The 20,595-nt window shown below is 44.2% G+C and overlaps 1 protein-coding gene across 6 annotated transcripts in view; it reads right to left on the reverse strand.

The window, feature by feature from the left end:
- The window catches only part of LOC125009066 (discs large homolog 1-like protein), a 101,210-nt gene that overhangs the window by 52,056 nt on the left and 28,559 nt on the right, over positions 1–20,595 (reverse strand). For 2 of the 6 annotated variants that reach the window (XM_047586613.1, XM_047586612.1), the window contains exon 3: positions 19,625–19,747. The exons of 3 other annotated variants lie outside the window; for them this stretch is intronic. In XM_047586613.1, coding sequence (XP_047442569.1) covers positions 19,625–19,747 — 123 coding nt within the window. Of the gene's footprint in view, positions 1–13,425; positions 14,987–19,624; positions 19,748–20,595 lie in introns of those variants that run through there. One more of the 6 variants, XM_047586615.1, reaches the window with a different exon arrangement.

A 20,595-nucleotide genomic window follows, 5' to 3' on the forward strand; every position in this document is an offset into this window, starting at 1 on the left:
ATTTTTTATTCTGTAACATGGAGTAATTGGAGTTATTTGTTAAACTATCAGTGTCCTACAACCTACCTGAATATGGGCCTGTATCTGTGGAAAGTGGTGTATGTGCGGCGCGTGTGGGGGCGCTTCTATCGAGTGTGTCGTCCATATATATGTGTCATTGGGCCACGGCCGGGCCGCAGCTTTCCCTTTGCTCTTTGTGGGACTTTTCTTCACGCTGTCTCTCAGGTTGGGAAATTTCCCCTTAGAGCCCCTGGTGGCAAGGTTGTTAGGCAGCGTGCTCCACCCATAACCCCCCAGCTCCGAGCACAGGGGGAGCTGCGGAGAGTGAAAAGGGTGGATGGACAGCGACTGGGACGCGTGAGGAAGAGGGGGAGGAGGAGAGTAGTTGTGGTGGTGGTGGTGCTGGTACTGCTGGAACAGCGAGTGGTGACTGGGTGAGTGGAGCCGCTGCTGGTGGCAGAGCTGATGAGTTGAGCGCGAGGAAAGCAGGTGACCGGGCGAGGCCGGGGGGTGATACTGTTGCTGGTTTTGAGAATGATGCTGCAGCTGATGATGGCTAGGTGACAGGTGAAGCTGGTGGTGGCTCGGAGATAGGTGAAGCTGGTGGTGACTGGGCGACAGGTGAAGCTGCTGGTGGCTCGGCGAGTGCAGCAGGTGATTCGGTGACGGTGGAGCCAGGTGGTAAGCTGGTGACGGCGGAGCGAGCTGATGACTTGGAGATGGCGGCGCTATGTGGTAGTAGCTGGGGGAGGGAGATGGAAGCAGATGTTTCTGCGATGGGCAGCCGCGCTTCGGTGAACGTTGGTGGTGCTTTGGTGAGTGAAGCGGTGATGGCTGGTGATTTGCCGTCTGTATTTGCAACAAATTCTGATTCTGCTTGGAATGAGAGTGGCTCTTCCCTGACTTGGCTTTCCCCTTGCCGGATTTACCTTTGGTGGAACCGCTGCTGGGCTTCTTGGGGCTACAACAAAACTCATGGCTGTGGAAATACATGGTCATTTTTTTTTTTATCTCTCTCTTCTTTACATGGACGACAAAAGACAGTAGCTCCTCGGAATCACTCGTGTCTGAATAATGTAGGTCACGCCGCTCAAGAGCAGCCAATCCTCCTCTGCGTCCAGAATAAAGTTGCAGCCCTATTCTCTTGTATATTAATGTGTCTCAGGATGTAAAACTCACTTGACAAATTTGCAAAACAATCCCTCGTTTGAAGGCAATGATTGTGTTTTCTTTTCCCGTGTGGACCATGTCCCCGAAAGAAAATCATCCACCTTTAGAGCGATACTTAATACTCCACTTCTCTGTTTTCTGCCGTCAGGTGTATACTGACCCCCTTGTCATCTCTCAGTGTCACAGGGTCAGCGTGAACATAAAGGGTGAGTCCCAAAAAGAAGGAGCGGAACAAGTTGGACTGGTCAAACCTTTCGTCTTAGTTTGTTGCTGTAGAGGATGACTCGGTCCACGCACTCCAAAGGAGGATTACCATTCCTCACTCCGCGATTACGCCCCACTCCAGTGGTCAGTCACTCTGAGTGGCTAAAATTATCCACCTGCGTTACTGAACACGCCGGCTTTCAGCAGATACACCGTTCAGTTTATATATCCCAAAAAGTAGAAGTAGTAAAACAGGAACTGAACTCTTTTCATTTAAGATTCCATTTTTCCATCCAGCCAGAAAAAGTCCACATGTCCTGGTCTTCCTTCTTGTCTGGTTTTGTCTTTCTGTCATGATAAACTGCGATTAGGCCACATCTCTAGGCACAAATCTTTCACTCTCCCTCTACGCTGGTCTCAGCGCCTGCTTCCTCTCCCTCGCTCTCTCTACAACTCTCTGTCTCTCTCTTTCCCAGACTGGCCAATTAGGGTCTTTCCTGGACTCCTGCACATGATAGCAGCCAGGCATGACTAATCAATAGGCGACCGGGGACAGTGATACGGCGCTCAGAGCTCAGTCACAGGGTGCGTGTGTGTGTGTGTGTGTGTACAGCCGAGGGAGAGCAGTGATTGGTGGAGGGCAGTCGCTTCCATCAACCTTTGTCTTGTTCTCTTGAAGCATCACAAGGCGGGCAGGGTCAGCTGCGATACAGTGTTTGTGAGTGCGCTGGCCTACTTCCCTGGAAGAGCATGTCTCGATGTGTGTGAGCAGCTCTTCATGCGCTCACTTATTATGTGCTTCCAGTTGAAAACACACACATACACACACACAGAGGCAAGACTCCAGGTATATACTTTACTATGGGACACATTTTACTGTGTTTGCTCTTTTGATCTGAAATGTTGTGGCTGGAAACGCTAATTGTATGCATTTCTAAATATGTATGCACATCGCGTGTACATCTTTGTAAGCACAGGCATTACCCCTACACAGGTGATTACACAGCACTAACATTATCTTGTTAGCTTTCCTGCACCTGTGAAGGCGGGACAAATTATACCACATAAATCCAACACCTGCGTGGGTTTAAAGACCTCTCAGGAGAACATTTAACGTGATTTTGTTAACTGTGACGTCCTTTGTAAGTCAACGTTTTCATACTTGCGTTTGCCGTGCACGTGAGTACGCAAATCAATCATTTTATCCATTAATAAGTCTTTTACTTTTACTTTTACAAGACAACTAACATCAGTTTAAGAACACTCTAGTGTCTGAATGCCTACAGTTGGTATTTAGCAAACAGAAGCTTTCATTGTTGTAGATGCACACACACACACACACACACACACACACACACACACACACACACAAACGCACACACACACCTATCTGGCAATAGCTACGAGGTCTGTGCCTTTATAATGTCAGCTAATATATGCCACAGCTCGCCCCAAACCGGGCCGATAAGAGGAAGAGGGGCACGCAGACGGACGAGGCGCATTAAAAAGCAGCACCCATGTGGAGAGCACAAAGAGATGAGGGGAGAATGTGGCTGAGAGAGAAGAATGTTAACAGCGTCTCACTGCGTTAGCGGCTATGTACGCGTGTGTTTGTGCGTCGCCCGTGTAAAGTACTACTAACGCTGCAGGCCAGCCGCTCAGTCAGGGAGAGGATGAGCAAGGAGAATAGGCTGTTAGCATCGCCAGCGCTAAATGAAGCCGGCACTAATATAGTGCTTTGAGGGGTGGGGTAGGAAGAGGTGGAGGCTGGTAGGAAATGAAAATGCACTGGTGGGGTGGAGGGGTGACAACGAGAGAGAGAAACAAGGATGTGAGAATGGCTGCAGAAAGCTAGACCCGAGGGGTTAGGCTGCAAGTACTCCAGTCACATCAGCCGCTTTCTTCCTGTGATTAGATGATATAATTACAATATACAAATACTTAGTTTTCTATTCATACACACTGTTTAATAAGAAACACATTGGGCCTATGAAGTGTCACATTGTCATCTCTGTAAAATAGTTTCTCATTTTATGTTCTGGGTCAGACGAACCTGACTATTCAGGGGGAAAAAAACATCCTCATTGTCTGGATATAAAACCTCTCCTATTTCACGTAATTAGTATAATGGATATAAATTAGTCTCGGGAACACGAGCACACATTTTTATTCTGATGAAAAGGCTCGCAGTATCAAATGCAGACGACCCTTTTTCTCGTTAGAAAAAAAAAAAGAAACATATGTTCATCAGCGAGGACTGAGCGTTCAATAAGGAAAGCGATTCGGAAATAACATCTTGGCCAGGGGCTTAGCAATTTAGCTGAAAGACTTCCGTGAAATAAAAATCAATTAGCATTATTTCCTGCAGGAGACCAAATTGCGATGGTGGCTGCCACCAGCAGGGGGCCTCAGACTCCACGGACGGCTGGGCCACATACAGTGCACTCACGACATACAGTGTATTGATGGTGCTCAGCTGTACTTCTCCTTCATCGTTACCGAGTTATTTGATGAAACAGTCTGAGATTATTGGCACCGATTGTCAGCTTGTGCTCTGTTACACATAGATAGTGTCGCAGAGCATCTCAAATCAAAGTCCAATAGTCTCTTACAGGAGCTAAAAAGAGTGGCATGCATGCAAGCGCACAGCAATCCACTCCATTGCAAATAATTACACACTATGACGCACGATAGAGGGAATCTGTGAAGTGCAATTATTATCCAACTCCAACAACAAGATCTATTAGCATTTAAAATGGTTCTACTGGTAACACTAAACAATTGATTCTACTTTTCCTATGTCTCTCTGACTGTGGTGAACCAAATAGCTGCACACTGACAGCGTCTGATTGTGAAGCATATGAAAAGACTTCAGAGCAGAGCTGCGATCTCTGTGGATTTACTGGTTGATCAGACATGTGAGGTTGCAGCCTGAGCTCTTCATTAACATATATCACACCAGCAGCCACACACAACATGGCAGAATAAATCTGTATTCATTTACAGAGACGGAGGTGATTGGAACAGGGATTTATTTATTTTATTTATTCATTTTTATTTATTTATTCATTTTTTTGCTGGTCTGAAACAGAGCGCAATTATTAACAATAACTGTGCTAGGCTAATTCATAGTGTAACAATAAATAGTTTTAGGCTTGACTTCAAAACCATAATGAGTAATTTAATGGGGTTAGGGACTTTTCTTGCACTAATCGGTGACTGTCTACTTTCTTAGTTTGCTTCCTTTACCAGAAACCGAACTAATGTTCTACACTAGGGTTAAAAATAAACTTTTCAGGTTCGATTTAGCTTAAATCAAGGGAATTTTGCAAGATCTTATTTTTCAGGATCCATACAGGACGTTTAACAAATATGGGACAATACTGTACATTATATCCGCAGTAACTGCCAAAAGAAATACGGAAGAGAAGCCAATAACATGCCAGTCTGTCCAGCTGCATAAGAGTGCAAGGCAACTCTGCCACCCACATAACATCTACAAGCCGCAGACTAGAACTGACTTTAATTTGAGCACTTCTCCCTGATACCGAATGTGGAAAGCCTAATTTAAAGTCAGCCTCCCCCTAAAGGCATAATATATGGGCAACCATTGGCGATGCACACTATCTATGAGTTTTACAGTCTTTATTAATAATATTTTAGTCCATCCAGTGAGATTCCTCAGGGCCTTGTCTTATCTTTTCTGATCTGAGCAGAAATGCTGCACATTAAGTGGCCAGCTGGGGTAATCTTTATTTTTGTTTAACACTCACACTTAACACTTATTTATATTACTCTATAAATAAGTGTAACACAACTTGATTGAAAGAATTGATTTCTGCTGGAATTGCTTTTTCCATAATAGTGGACTTTGATTAAATAGCATTGCTTATTATTCCTGGATAGAAGTCGTCCTACTTCTGGATCCCTTCCTCAGGCTAACACACAAAGTTCAACTGTATCTGAGAGGCTCACTTTCGCCACAGCGCTTCCCCTCTCTCCAAACTATGCTCTTTCTGGTGAAACCCTAGCTTGTACCGTGTTAGCTAGTCTGGCTTGTGTCTCGTTGTGAGCCCAGGCTTCAGAGTGAACCGCTACCTCTGTTAAGGGAACAGCCTCAGTGTCTGTTACAGATCGCCCTCCGCTTCTTTGTTTCCCTCTGTCTGCATGTCTGCCGTGGATGCCAGACCGCCGAGCTCTTCCTCCATGACTTAATTACAAACTGTTTTAAATAACAGGAGGTGCCGCTGCCCGCCTAACGCTGGCAGAGATTAAGGAGCTGCAACCATTACTGTGACAAAGTAGAAAGAGTGATTTAAAACTGTACAGGTTATAAAACTCATGCTAATGAGCATTCCTCCTCCATGGCTGTGTTTTTCAAACCCAAGGAAGAGCCTCCGTTTATCTCCTGATTATCTTCTACATTAATTATACGGTATAAACATTTTCAGTAGATATCTAATGCCTCCTATATATAAATATATAAATTATATGTTAAAACTGCAAGCAGGAATGACATCATTGACAGTACTTGCAGTGTTCAATTGATGGTTTAAGCAATGCTTCGCTAATGTTAGCTTGTTTACATGTCATAACACGAGCAGAATGCTGCTCAGAACACTGGTGGATGTACTGTGTGTACATACTGTGCGAATTTATCTGCGTGCATCTGCTGCTCTGTTCTCCTCCTCCGTTCTCTTCTGTTCCACCTCCCTCTGCTGTTTCTGTCTATCTAACCGGCCAGCTTGAAGCAGATGAGTGCCCTATATGAGCTTAAGGGCGTCCGCTCAATGTGTCTTCCTGTGAACAGGGGCTTTTTCCTTGCCACTCTCACCTTAGCGCTTGCTCTGGCGTCTCTGGGTTCTGGTAAGGGTCTTGAGAAATCCTATTGGTGCAATAAAAATAATATAAATAACTGCATTTAAGTGTCTAAGACGTTAACATTCAGTTCAAAAAAATGTATGTCAAAATACACCAATCAGCCACAACATTAAAACCACTCACAGGACAAGTGAATACCTTTACCTATCTTGTGATAATCCAGTGTTATGCTGGGACCTGGCATTCATGTGGACTTAGCACCCATCTAGACCAGGCACCCACACCCCACAGCAATGACACTCCAACCAAAAAAACAAACAAACACAAAAACCAGAACAAGGTGTTGACCTGGCCTCCAAATTCACTAGATCCCAAACTAATCAAGTATCTGTGGGATGCCCTGAAACGAGCCCGATCCACAGAGGCCCCTCCCCTCAACCCAAAGGACCCACAGGCCCCCACTAATAACATCTTGTTGCCAGACACCACAGGACACCCTCAGAAGACCCATCTCCATTCCCTGATGAGTCACAAGAGAGACCTACACTGGTATCAGTAATGTGGTCATGATGTAAACATTAATGAGAAATAGTTTCAGGTATAACTCATACAAATAAAGATGAATGCAGAAAAGACTACAATTTATATATATATACTGATAAAGCATTTATACTCGCTGTATCAAAGAAATATTTGATCACAAAGGAGTGGCGTAACTTGTCATAGCTGTCAAGGGCCTAAGCCTGGCAGGTTTCAGCACTTACAGGTAAAGGCTTCTGTTAACTCGTGAAACAAAAGCTTTTCCGATTTAAATCTGGGCCTCGTACCGTACACTCATGAGCCTGTTACTTGTGGTGGTTCATGGATGTGTGACCGTGTGACAAAGACACTAATATCACTCTGTCTGGTGACATCATTCAACCACGCACTGCTGCTGTAACGCAGAAACCCGACTATCCAAAGAGACAACGCAAAGCTTTTGACCCCCATCATCATTATCATCACTTTATACCTTGTAATGAAGTTCCCATGCGGCGACAGTGCACAGGTCAAGCCCCCCTCCCCCCCGTAATCACACCAGGATGGATGTACTGTAGATGTCATTACGTTGTGTTCAGCCTCATTAGTTAGTGGTCATATTAAGTGATTGCTCGTGGTCAGTTAATCTGTGCTGATCATATCAGCATAGACGGAGAACAGGCTGGAGGTAGGAGACGGACGGAGAGGGAGGAGAGAGTGTGTGTGTGTCTTCGTGGAGACGTGTGTGTGTGGGAGAGGGAGCAGATATGCAGGCTTCATCCCACACACAGAAGGTGACGCAACACCTCACACACTCTCGAGCATCACAAATCGAGCGCACTGCTACAACGCAGTGTGTGCGTGCGCCAGTGAGTGACAGAGCAAACCAGTGTGTATCAGGACTGTTAAGTTTATACACACACACACACACACTCATGTACTCTTTTTCATTGCCTTTAACTTTCTCTCTTACACACACACACACACACACACACACACACACACACACACACACACACACACACACACACACACACACACACACACACACACACACAGATAAACAGACACACACACACAGACAGGTTCAGCATGACAATAACCATGGCTGTATCACCACGACAGCAGCCGGTGCCACCCGCGGTGTACGCCAGCATCTGATGCGGAGCTTGTAGGTTACCAGGGGCAACGATGGTCCAGATTGTAAACATTTGCATTAGTTTCACCCACTGATGACATCACCTCCATAATTTTCATAACTTACTGTCATAGAGCGCAGCCTCTTGTTTCAAATGTAGGGATTGGTTAATTCATTTATGAGAACAATAAGCTTTGGCGAGATAAATAAATTCCACTCTTCTGTCTACTGTACAGTGTCAAGTAACGGCTGATCAGAATTAACCGAAGCAGAAGGCACACGCCAGTCACAGCGCCTTGAGGGTTTCAAACAAGTCTGAACGCGTTAATATTTCCATGTCACTGCTTTTAACCTTCCAGTTGCTCCAATATTCATTCCCGTGTGACGTGAGCGCAGCACACTCGTGGCACTTCTGTGCAGCATCAAGATGAGTTTTTATGATTTCTGAATTTGTGGTTTTTGTTTCAGATGAGATTGCTAAACTTCAGTTTATCACACAGTGCCCACTTAAATATTGGGATTTAAACTGTGGTGAAGTTTCAGTTTGGGTACGAGCGTAAACGGGTACAGTATCTGACAAACCTTGCACCTAACAAGGAAATTTACTGCCCAGCCGACCAATGTGGTGCCATCATGTTAAGGTGGCATAATTGGAATAGCAGATCTGAAATGAAAAAAAAAAACAAAAACAGAGAAGCCTACACATGCTAACTGGTGTCCCATGAGGCACGGGCAGAGTGGAAAGTTTCCTAGGGCAGGAGGAGGATAATGAGGCACTCTCTACAGGACTGGGGAGTGTGTTGGGGAGAGTATGTTGTACTAATGTACAAACTGAGAAACATTTAAGTGTTAATGACGTGGAGTCCCCATCCCCATCTTTTTCATTTTAAACTAAATTTAAACAATTTCCAGACTTCATTCCAGCAAAATGTGAATGTAAATTTGCAATGTATTTATTTATTTAGAGATTCCAGCTTTCTAAGGACATGTTTAAATGCCCCAAACCCCAAACATCTGATTTTTTTGGGATCCACAAAATGGTCCTGCTGCTCTGGAGAGTAACACCCAAAACACCTATTTAAACCCCAACTCACCACCGATACTTTCCAAGTGAAGAAGCTACTTGGATGAGTGGTTCAAGAAACTCCACAAGTCCAGTAGCCATAGAATTAGTTTTCCTAACTTAAATGACAACATTAAATGGACGTTTAACAGGCTACATAACCCCTGTGCAATACATGAGGTATTTTTTTACTTTGATTATTAGCAGAATAGAGTATACAAATGGAGTATAAAGATGGACAACAGAACTGCTCTTCAAAAGTGATGCTAAAGCTAGTAGAGCTCCAGCCAGTGACTGGCTGCAGTATGGGACTTGGGCCAAATTAAGACACTAAGATCTTAATTTGGCCCAAGGACGGTTTCTGTCATTTCAGGTAATTAATATAATGCAGATGCACCTTCAAGTATTAAGGTTTTTTTGTATAAGTTTCTTTTTAGTAATAATGGTGACTACCAGTTGCCGTGCCAACCACCCTATGTAGTCTTGCAGGGCCGTGAGAGTTATAATAAATAAACAAATAAGTGCACTGTATAATCCAACATTTCCTTGTGACTGGTGGTGGTAGAGCAAAGCATAATGTGCAAACTCTGGCTTTTGTAATATGGTGCCAACTGTGTCCCTGGGAAAAACAACATCAGTTTGGCCAATGCAAGAAAGTGGGGACATATTCTCCATATTTATACAGTCTATGGCAGAAAATACACATGTGGCCACTGTTTTACAGTTTGGGATACTAGTGACATCTGTTGTGATGGAATTTAACTCCAATTTAAACGCTTTGTAACTTTTCCTGATGCCGAGGAGGAACATCTGAGACACGGAACACTTGAGTAGTAAGACTCGAGTCTTAGCGGCATTAATGCATCTGGCACTTACGAGCACTTAATGCATCTGGTGTTCATAATTCATCGGCTGAAACATCTGATAGCCATCCAAACATCCATACCCATCCAAAAATTGTCACTGCCTTGACAACTGACTTGATGTATGCTCCTCATGTTGGCTGTGTATGTGAGCTGACAGGATCAGATTTCATTCACAGTCCTGATCGGTCACCAATTCTCTCCTTTGATGTGTGTGTGTGTGTCTCACTCTCTCTCTCTCGCTCCATCCCTCTCCACACCCATTTCCTGTGACCACTAAACACCTCTTTAAGGCTTTCAAGGCGCTTTCTGAAGAGCCAGAATGACTTTCATACCTCTGCTTTACCACTCATCAATTATACAGAGGAGAGGGTGGGCGGACTGGATCACGGTTTGTATTGACAACAAAAACACTGTTAACGAGTAGGGTTAACCATTTATCTTTGATTATTGAGATTACTAAACTCAGGTGAGGACGTGAGATGTAAGATACAGACGTGATAAATACTTGGTGTACTTGCTATGGTGACAAAATTACTTGAAGAGAGAGAACAGAGAGAGTCAAATCGTGCCAATTTAAAGTAAAATGCTAGACATAAAGATGTGTATTCCAGGCCTCTAAATGTCACGCCGCTTTGTTCTGAGCAGTTTTGTGAAAGGGTACTGTTAATTTGATTTAAAAATAATGAATATGTTTGTGGAATAACTTCCAGGTGTCCAGCTCAACCACAAAAATCTAATCTATCCACAACCCTGGACACTTGCAGGCCAACGCACACAAACACAGAGAAGCAGACACAGCCTGAAATGTGTTGTGGCGTGGTTATGGTTTGTGCTAGGAGACTCGTAACGGCCGATCCAAAGCTCTTCCATCAAAAAATAGCCTGTTCTCCCACCAACAAAGCCAACTGCTGTTTGTGTGCGTGAGTGTCTGTGTTTGTGTGTTTAGTTTTAATGGCCTATCAGTCATGCAGTAAGTGCCTTAGACAGGAAAATGGCAACACCTTGGGAAAACACAGACCAATGCGATTACTGCGAGGGGGTGGGTTAACTTTTTCCAAGGGCTGAGCTGTAAATCTGGAGGCAACAGCAAAAGTGGTGCAGGATGGAGCGGCGACCGGCGCCCCGTTCACTGAGGAGTTTCTGATCGATAATGCAGGTTCGGATTCAAGGGAGACATTGCATGCAATCTCCAATCCAACATATGTGAGACTGTAACGCAAATTAAGAACGACTAATCGTGCTGTCAACAATAAAGATAAAGAGAAATGTTGATTCTTTGAATTTAGGTGATAAATCTCCGAGACATACATGCTGAAATAAGACAAACGTGTCAGCTAATATTACATGTATTAGTACATGCAAAACTATACTTATCTTCCTTGAACAGTGTGTTTGACCTGTTAGTCAGAAGTGTCTCGTGGGGAAATGGGCACAAACACAATCACAAGTACAACATCAGCACGCAAGACCATAACCAAATCATTTCAAAAACTGTTGTGGCCTGAGGCTTAAGCATAAATTTAGCTGATGCTTTATTTATGCATGATACACAGTATCAGCATGACGGGGTGGGGTTGAAGCCACTAATGGCCAATCACATAATCTCACAGCAGCAGTTTCCTAATGGGCCAATGGTGCAGGTCAGAATCTCCTCAGAGAGAACTCGTCTTTTCAAAGAGATGCTAAGTGCAAGGCACAGCATCCTAAATATAGACATGTAATATTAATAAGCAAGACGCTGAATGAAAACAGATGACGCACAGTTTAATGCACAATCAAAGTGGACGTGGAATTACGTGAATTGTGTGAGTTGATTGAAAAACGGTCGGTATCTGACAACTTTTGTAATACACACAAGGGCAGTGACACATCAAGTCAACTGACACCCTTTACGCTATTTTTGTTTTCGGGGTGGGTCCTGTACAATTGCCACTGGTTGGACCTGTGTCTGTGGGTTTCTGGTCAATGTGGAGTCAGTGGTGGAGCGCGTAGGTGAGAGAGGTTTCGGTACATATGTCATGAAAGTGCAAACGGTGAAGCCAAGAGGGTTTTTCATCTTCATCGTATCTGAACTTTCACACGATCATCTGGAATGAATGAAAACGTAGACCAACTGATCAGCATGATTCAGGGGGGACCGGGTCTGTGGAATGATTTGTAGCTCCTTCTAGCTCCTTCTAGCGCAGCCCAGATCTCCCAGTTTGGTATTCTGACAACAGACTAGTGACACTTGTAGATGCGAAGAGTTACTTTCTTTTATGCATAAATAGAGCACATGTGCCAGCTATTTTTACTGCTGTCTTTGTGGTGGGTTCAAGTGCAACTTTATAGTCCAGATAAAGGCAACACAAGGCTTTGTCACAGTCGCCCTTTGTTGCCAGAAGTTATTTGATGTCGGTTTGATGTGTTTGCCCCCTTAATGCAATTACGTATGATCAAGGTGGCTTGGACATCAAAAAGACGGGACATAGAAAAAAAAAATGCCAACACATGATGAGTGACTCTGGTGCACTTACCAATGGTAATTATTTTCTATACTTTCAGTATTTCCTTGCAGTTTCTAAAAGGCTTTTCTTTGCAAATGATTTCCTGTACAGGTATAAGGGTATTATTAATTTTTTGTCTATTCTGGGTTATATTCATATTTTTGTTTAAGCATTGTTAGGCCACCAGTAGAAATTAACTGTACAACATTATACGCCACACACTTAATATGACTTAATGTGATCTTGGAGCACATGCCTTATTTGGTATATCCAACTAACCTTTATGAATTTATTTGGCATGTTCATTTTGAGATTATCGCAGTGTCAAAACAAATGAAATAAACTGATGAAAAACGAAAGAGACTTATTCTCAAAAGGCAGACAAATGAGCGTCTGGATCACAGCTGCAGCAGTAGATGGACAATGACGTTTCAAAACCGGACTATCTGTGTTACTTAATAGGAGAAGATGAGGAGAAGTCTTTTTTTGAACTTCCTTACAATTGTTTCATCTGAAAATTAAAACCTCAGACACTAAGAAGTGCAAACTGACCAATTGTAGTACGTCTGGTTTCCATATGTCTGACTATGTTTAGGACAAGGTACAACAGATGTATGTGGAAAAACTGTCACATTTTATTCCAGGGAAACCTAGATCTATATTATTCATAGACGCACTGTATTCCTATCTGTCATAGTGCTGTGACGTGACCATTACACATGTGGTGACAGTGATGCTGCTCTCCTCTGCTTAGTAACGCACCTTTCTGTGGTAAGATTTTGATTTCAGTGTGGAGTCTGCTCAGCTAAATGATGGCTTTGCCATGGCAACACACCGGCTCTCTGGGTCTCATACACTATGCCAGGGCTCATTTCCATGACAACATTATCAAAAATCTCAAACACAGAGCTGTCTCAACTTCCATTTAAAAAAAAAAAAAACCCTGCCTGCTTCCCCTGACTGTCTCTCTATTTTGGCTAAGAAACTGAAACTAGAGAATGCTTGCTAAGGTAATGACCAGCCCTGCAAATGGACACACACACAAACACACGCACACACAAAAGCTCAGGTTAAGTTACATGTGTCCCACACTCCCCCAACGTCCCTCAGGCATAATGCTCACACACACACACATCCAGCGACCGTGACGTGTGTTACCTGGCTAGCATTGATACAGTCGGTGAAGGCACTCCTCCTGGAGAAGAACATAAGGAGCTGCTGCCAGCGGGAGGAGGACGTGGACGGGGAGGAGGAGGCGGGAGAAGAGGTGGAAGGTGAGGAGGTGTGGGGAGGCGCCAGCTCCTCCGAGGAGCCCCGCTTAGGCCCCAGCTTCTGTTTGACCCCTAGCCCCGCCCCTTGACCCCCGGACGACCCGCCCACCCTCGCGCTGCGGGGGTACAGGGTGTTGTTGCCAAAGATATAGTTCATTGTCTCTGCTGCCCACTCGACCCCTTAGACGGACAAGATCGAGTTTATGTTGTAACGCTCCTCCGCTGCTTCATCTCCAGTTTCTCTCCGGCTCTCGGGGTGTTGCTTTCAAGCGCACGGTCCAACTTTCCTGTCACCACTTTCTGAAGATTATGCTGCGTTTGTTGATATTTTTATCTTCGCCTCCCTGATTTTTCTCTTAATAATATCTCTCCTCTTTTATCTTCTTCAGCTCCCTCATGAACAACAGAGCAGCTGGCAGATGGAACGATAAGGAGGAGGAGGAGGAGGAGGAGGAGGAGGAGCTGGGGGAGGAGGTAGAAAGTGCAGGGCAGGTAGACAGAGTCCTCTCAGAGTTGGCGCATGAGTCCGTCCGTCAGGGTCTCTGTGCATCTGTCCAAACGTCAATCCATCCAGAAGCCCGTCTGCTTCCGCTGTCCATCCATTCGTCCATCATCCCATCTTCTCTCTACCCAGGAGAAATGTCCAACATCCACATCTCTGGAAGTCCAAAATCTCCTCTCCTCTCCTCTTCTCCTCTCCCGCCTCTCTTCAGCGAGAGGACAGAGTGAGGGGGAGTGCGGGCCGCGCAACGGCAGGATATGAGGATTGATTATTTAAGGGAGTTCACTCTTTCTCTCTGTCTTCCACCACCCCACCTCCTTCTTCCTCCCTCCCTCCCTCCTTCGCCTTCTCTCTGAATCCAAGGAGATGACCAGTCAGTCTCCCCTCTGTCACTGTGAGAGCTCCCATTAAATATGGAAGGAAGAAGGGAGGGAGTGATGGGTGGCTGGACGGATGAAAGGAGGGAGGTGGAAGGATGCAGGCGAGGAGGAGAGCATCTGAAGTAGGTGGATGGTTGGAAGAATAATTCTGCAACTCTTCTGTTTCTCCTCCCCTCCCTCCTACATCTCTGTTGTTGCTCCAAGTCTCACCCTCTCTTCTCGTCTCTCTCTCTCTCCCTCTCTCTCACTCACAGTACATTACTCAGTCTTTTTCTCCGGCTCTTTTTTTTTCTACCTAACCCCCACCCACCTTCTCTCCTTCTCTCAATCTCTCGCTCTGTCTGTCTTTCAGCAAATTGTCTTTTCCAGTCTTTTATTGGAGCTGCAACCCGATGCCTCTCTCATTCTCCCTCACTGTCAGATATCATTACTGGTACAAGCCCCGCCTCCAGGTTCCAGCCAGCCAATGGCATAACAGACCTTCCCAGCCATTACTCCAAACACACGCACACACACACACACACACCAAACCTAAATGCACACGCAAAACATATACAGTGATGCCTGTTGCAGGTTGCAGCCGAACGTCATAGAAAAACAAAGCAAATGTGGGCTGGACGGATGACAAAATAAGTGTTGAGCGTGTAGGTGTGCTAAGCTGTATGCGTGTGCATGCATGTGTGTGTAAAAGGGGGGTAACGTTTAAAAAGAAGAGATATTCACCCACTTTTACCTAGTAACAGCAATTTACACTGCAACACAGTGCAGACAGGTTTGCTTCTAATGTGTTTGTCTCTAAGTGCGTGCATTAGATGTTGTTTCTACATGTGCAAGAGAGACAGAGACAGAAATCTTCTCCCGAGGCTGTTTCCAGACACTGCAGCAACCGGCTCTCCCACACCTCTCTCAGTAATACACACAAACGCAAACATGTACGCATAGAGGCGCGTAGCACGACTCCAAAATGGAAAAAACAACAGGCTGTTGCTCGGAACCAACCGAGAGGAGACGAACTGGGCTAGCAAGTATCCACACAGCCTTCCACCGGCAAGCATGGCACAAGGACCTGGAGGCTTTAGCAGACACTCTGTTAGCCAGCACATCTGGGCCACTGGCGAGCCGTGTAGGTAATTACTGCCTCGCCACAACAGCTGACGTGAACTAATGTCAGAGGTGCGCAGCCAGCCTGCACAGCTGTCTGAGCCTCCCCAAGGATTAGCCACAGGTGGAGCAGGACCCCTGTCACAGCTTCTTTCTGTTTCCTTGGGAACCGTATCTATGGCAACGGCTTTCCAAGTCCTGAAATACACCTGGTACTGGCTGACTAATGTGTTGTTTCCCAAGATCTGAGAAGACGTCGCTGAGATTTCTTATGCTTTTTATTATCCTGCTGAAGGGCCCCGGGCCCGCAGGTCAAAGAAATATGGTGGGTGAGATTTTCAAAGTAGCTCAGCCCCTTAAACCCGTCGCAAATCCACCTGCATTGCAAATTACTTTCCTAACTATGGTTCAATACAGTTTTAATGTGGTAGTTGCAGATTGGTCAAGCTGCAATAACACCAAGCGGGACTACAGAGTTGATATCCTATATTCTGTGAATCACACAGTTAATTCAAAATTCTCATTTTAACATTTTGACATTCCTTAGAGCAACCCAGACAGTTTGGCTCATGTAGGGGCACTCAACAAAACCTCTGCCAAAAATGTGTGTAACTGTCAGCGCAGCCAATCCAATCAGTACTAGCTATTGAGTTATTCAATCAAAAGCATTTTTAGCCACGCCAGCAGTATTCAGTCTGTGGTCCAGGCTCCAGAGTGAATATGCTATTGGGTGTAGAAATTCATGGTCCCCGGAAGATTTGCTAATTCACCATTGTCTGCATGTTAATATGCTGAAAGAAAATGGTTACCTACAGCTAGCTACATTATCATTTTAGCATTGCCAGTGTAAGCATCTTAGCTCACTAGGGTTAGCTTTTAGCTCAAAGAACCACTGTGTGCAGTCTTATAAAATCAGTAGCAAGGATTTAGATAGTTGTGTTTTCTTGTTCACTTGTCTGACATCGCTAATTAAATGTCGCAGCATGTTTATAGTTGGTCAAAAAGTGACATAAAAGGTTGATTTCATAAATTTACTTCCAAACATATGCTACGGATGCACGAACGGCGGGTAACGAAGGTTACAAAACACAACACTGACACAACTTGAGCTTCTTACGCAGCCCACAATCACAGTGGATAGAGCAGCGCATCACTCACGCTGTCTGCGGTGTCAGGGCTCAGTAAAAAAAGCTATAACGTAGCTGAAATAAATTACAACCGGAGCCATATTATTAGCATCTATCAGCCACCTTCTACAACCGGCCTGTCTGCAGCAAGGCGCAATAACAAAAGGCACAATACGCAGACATGTCAGCTGATACAGCAACAATTCAGCGGCACACGACCCTTAATGTGCCTCTCTCTCTTTCACTTTTTCCTTCTCTCTCTCTTTCTCTCTCTCTCTCTCTCTCTCTCTCTCACTCCAGTCAAATGTCAACCAGTGAATGCCAGCACTATTAATATTTCAGAACCAATTAAATAAAAGCACACATCATGCATGATTAATGTCCGGCTGCTGAGAGAGCCAACTTTGCCCTTCTGTCCTCCACAGGTAGGCCGGTCTAGTGATGGACAGGCCGACATACAAATGCTGTGTTTACAAATTATTTCTCTCGTCTGGCTGAGGGCCCAATGCAAACTGACCCACAACCTATTTTGTGTCCCAGCTCAGCAGGCTCTAGACAGCCTGACCCCGTAAACACAGTGACCCAGAAAACAGTGCGCTGGACATGATCAAACGTGGACTCTAGACTAAACTAGAAGAAAATAGAAGAATTTCCAGAACTGGGAAGAAGTTTGTGAAGAGTTAATAATGTTGTCACACTGACTTCGCTACTCTGTAACACGGCTCTCAATAAAAGCCGTAATGAATATTTGCTTTTTTAATTGACAACAGCCGTAAAGGGACCCCGATGCAGTCAGGAGCGCTGTAAAGTAGACGCCATGCAGATCTATACTGTGGTTTATTGCAGCAGTTCCTAACCGTTTTGGCTCCTCCCCAGCTCTTCCATTAGATCCCTTCTGGTAAGGGCAATTTTAAAGAGCTATGTCAAGCTCCCCTGGTAAATACTTGGCATATAGAGGCATATGCTGCAAACATACAGAGCAAGAAAGTGCATCATTTTGCAAAAAGGAGAATCCCAAAAGGCAAAACGGAAATTCTTTTATCTAGAGCAGGATATGTTGGATGTTTTTTTTTTTTAAAAAGACCAGTGTGCGGTACAGTTTGTTTCACTTTTTAGTTTTTAAAGATGATACAAACAATATAAGGCTGATGGTGAATTAAAGCAATGACTAAAAGGAGCTGGTCAGTGACACAGTGATGCCTCCAGGCCACTTCCCCTTGGAAGCTTCAGACCTTGATGTACAACCAACCAGTAAAATAAACCTTCCTGGCCAGGTTTAGTTATCAGTTGGTGAAATTTCACTCTGCTACGAGGCTGAATACCAGCAGAGACAAAGTACAACAGAGTGACAAGTCCAGAAACTTGATCAGCTGACAGCATGCGGAGACTCAGATGTATCGGCTTTACATGTGTAAATAACTATAAGCTGCTCAGTCAGGTCCAACCAGTTCTATGCTGTTGTTTTATGGACATTAAAAAAAAAATAGTATGGGTGGTCTGTACATGTTCAAGTTACCATCACTCAACATTGCAGTGAGCTCTGTGCAGAGGTCTTACTCGCTCTTAATTTCTAATAGTGTTTGAGTAGGAGGGTCGAGATTGTTTAAGGAAGGGTGAACTGGATGACTGACAGGCTGATTAACATCCAGCTCTCTGTGTGCCTGTAATTCTCTCTCCATCCCATGGCTTGGCGCTCCACGGTCCTCTCTGCCTTTACTTCCTTTCTAATTATCTGCATTAGCTTAATGACTACGAGCCGCTACGGTCTGCGACTGGACTTTGTGTGTCTGACTGTTTGTGTGTTGGCTCCACTATGGTCATTCAGCATCCGTGGCAGATATAAATCGTGTCTGAGTTTTTATGAAGGGCCAATTATACTGATGCAGTAGCAGTTATGTGAATGCTGATGACAATAAGTCCTGATATTCCAACTGCGAAGCTTCAGCATTCAATCACTGCGTATGTAACCAGTGCTATGAATTCAGTTTTGATTTTGTGGAGGCATTGTTTAGATCTTTGGCCTCTGCTGCCACCTGCAGTTTACAACGTGTAACTACATGTAAACAGAGCATATTAAATTTTAGATTTTTCTTAACTCTCTTCCTCCTTTTTCCTGATTTTTCAGTAATAAGAATGTAGCACAATTAAGATGTGGCACAGACATTTCTGAAAGCATCTTAAAATTACAGATTAAACTAAATTACACAGTGTATAAGTAAAAACAGACTGATTCCTTAAAAGTCTGTTCTTAGTGTGTCGCTCACATTTATTTCCGACCACATGTACAATGAGACTCAAAATGTGACATTACATACACATGTCAACAATCACACCATTAACAGAAAAAGCTGTGTTTTGGTTGTGTTTCCAGTAAAGTAATATAGCGCAGTATTTATGGTAGATTTGTGTTTAATTATATTCACAACATGTCTCTTAAAGGTCCGACGTATAGCTTTTATAAGAATATATCATTGTAAATTGCATTATTTAAGCTCATGTTCTTCCTCTAAATTGAACCGTGGAGCTTCTTAAATTCTTAAAGAGGATTTTTAACTTGTTCCATCCTCCCTGCTGCCTCCCCTCCAGGTTGTGGCTCCTTTTTCTAAAAATATGAACATGTTTGGAGCTATTTTTCCTTCACTTTTCCTCCTGCCATCTGCTGCTTAGACCTCTGGCACTTCCGCTCCAACAGAAGAGTGTCCCATTAAGGTTATATTTTTAATATTTTATAAATGTCAAAGTGCCACATGGAACACCTCAGAATTTCGGCCAATGCGACGACGATGACAACAACAACGTGGCAAGAATGTGAAAATCGGCAAATGTGTAATAATAATAATAATAAAGAAAATAGATAAAAACATGCAAAAATTAAACTGCATGCTCACGTAACCTGAACTTCAGAGACGGGAAACAACTCAGAACACAAACGAACGGCGGTATGAACGCATGCTATCGCCGCTGAAGCGGGATTACCTGGTAGTAGGCGTGGCTTTGCGAATAGAGGGAGGAGAAAGGCGGAGCTGGGACTTCGTTCAGCCTCTCCACCTCTGGGTGAGGCCACGCCTCGTCATCATAGGGAACCTCGGGGGATTCTACCTACAATATACAGACAGAGCTCAACACGGTGCAACACACACACTGTGACACACTACAGGTAAGGTCGGCTAATGTCTGATCCCTGCACAGGTGGAGGATGGATGAGAGAAGAGAAGATGCAACTGTCAATGACATTACCTAACAACTGATATGAAAGTATATGAAGATCAAAATTACGCATGTGACGTGAAGAGCAAACTCTTTGCAGAATATTGGTATATAGGTCCTTGTATATATGGGGCCCATTACTTTTTGAGGGCTAAAACCTGTTAAGACTTGTTTTTAGGATAAACATCAAAATGATGTTTACGATTACACTTACTTGAGATGGTGAGAATTAAGGTTAAGGGGCTAGGGAACGCAATATGTCGATGTGAAGTCGTTTCAATTATAGAAACATGAGCGTGGGTGCGTGTGCAAAAAAGGGAAAACAAAAAGAAAGAGACAGGACAGAGAGAGAGAGAGAGAGAGAGAGAGAGAGAGAGAATGGAACATGCACATGGGGAGAACAAGATGGCAGGTCCATCTGTCAGACAGAAGCAAGCCAGATCCAGCACCTGTGGTCGCACACGCAGTCACAAAAACATTTGGACAAAAACCGAAAGCACGAATACACGAGCAACAACACAAACATGCATGCTAACCACATACACGCAGGAAATTCTCATCACGGATTATACACAGAGGGACAGACGGATGGACAGACAGACAGACAGACAGGAGATGAGCTGCTGGACTAGTCTGTGAAGAGCGACAATAACAATGATTATGATGTAAAGGCCGAGACCTCTAAGCTATTTACTATGTAAAAGATTTATACATGGAATCCCTCAAGATCTACTTTGCTG

This window comes from Mugil cephalus, chromosome 6 (assembly GCF_022458985.1).
Source record: "Mugil cephalus isolate CIBA_MC_2020 chromosome 6, CIBA_Mcephalus_1.1, whole genome shotgun sequence".
Classification (NCBI taxonomy): Eukaryota; Metazoa; Chordata; class Actinopteri; order Mugiliformes; family Mugilidae; genus Mugil; species Mugil cephalus.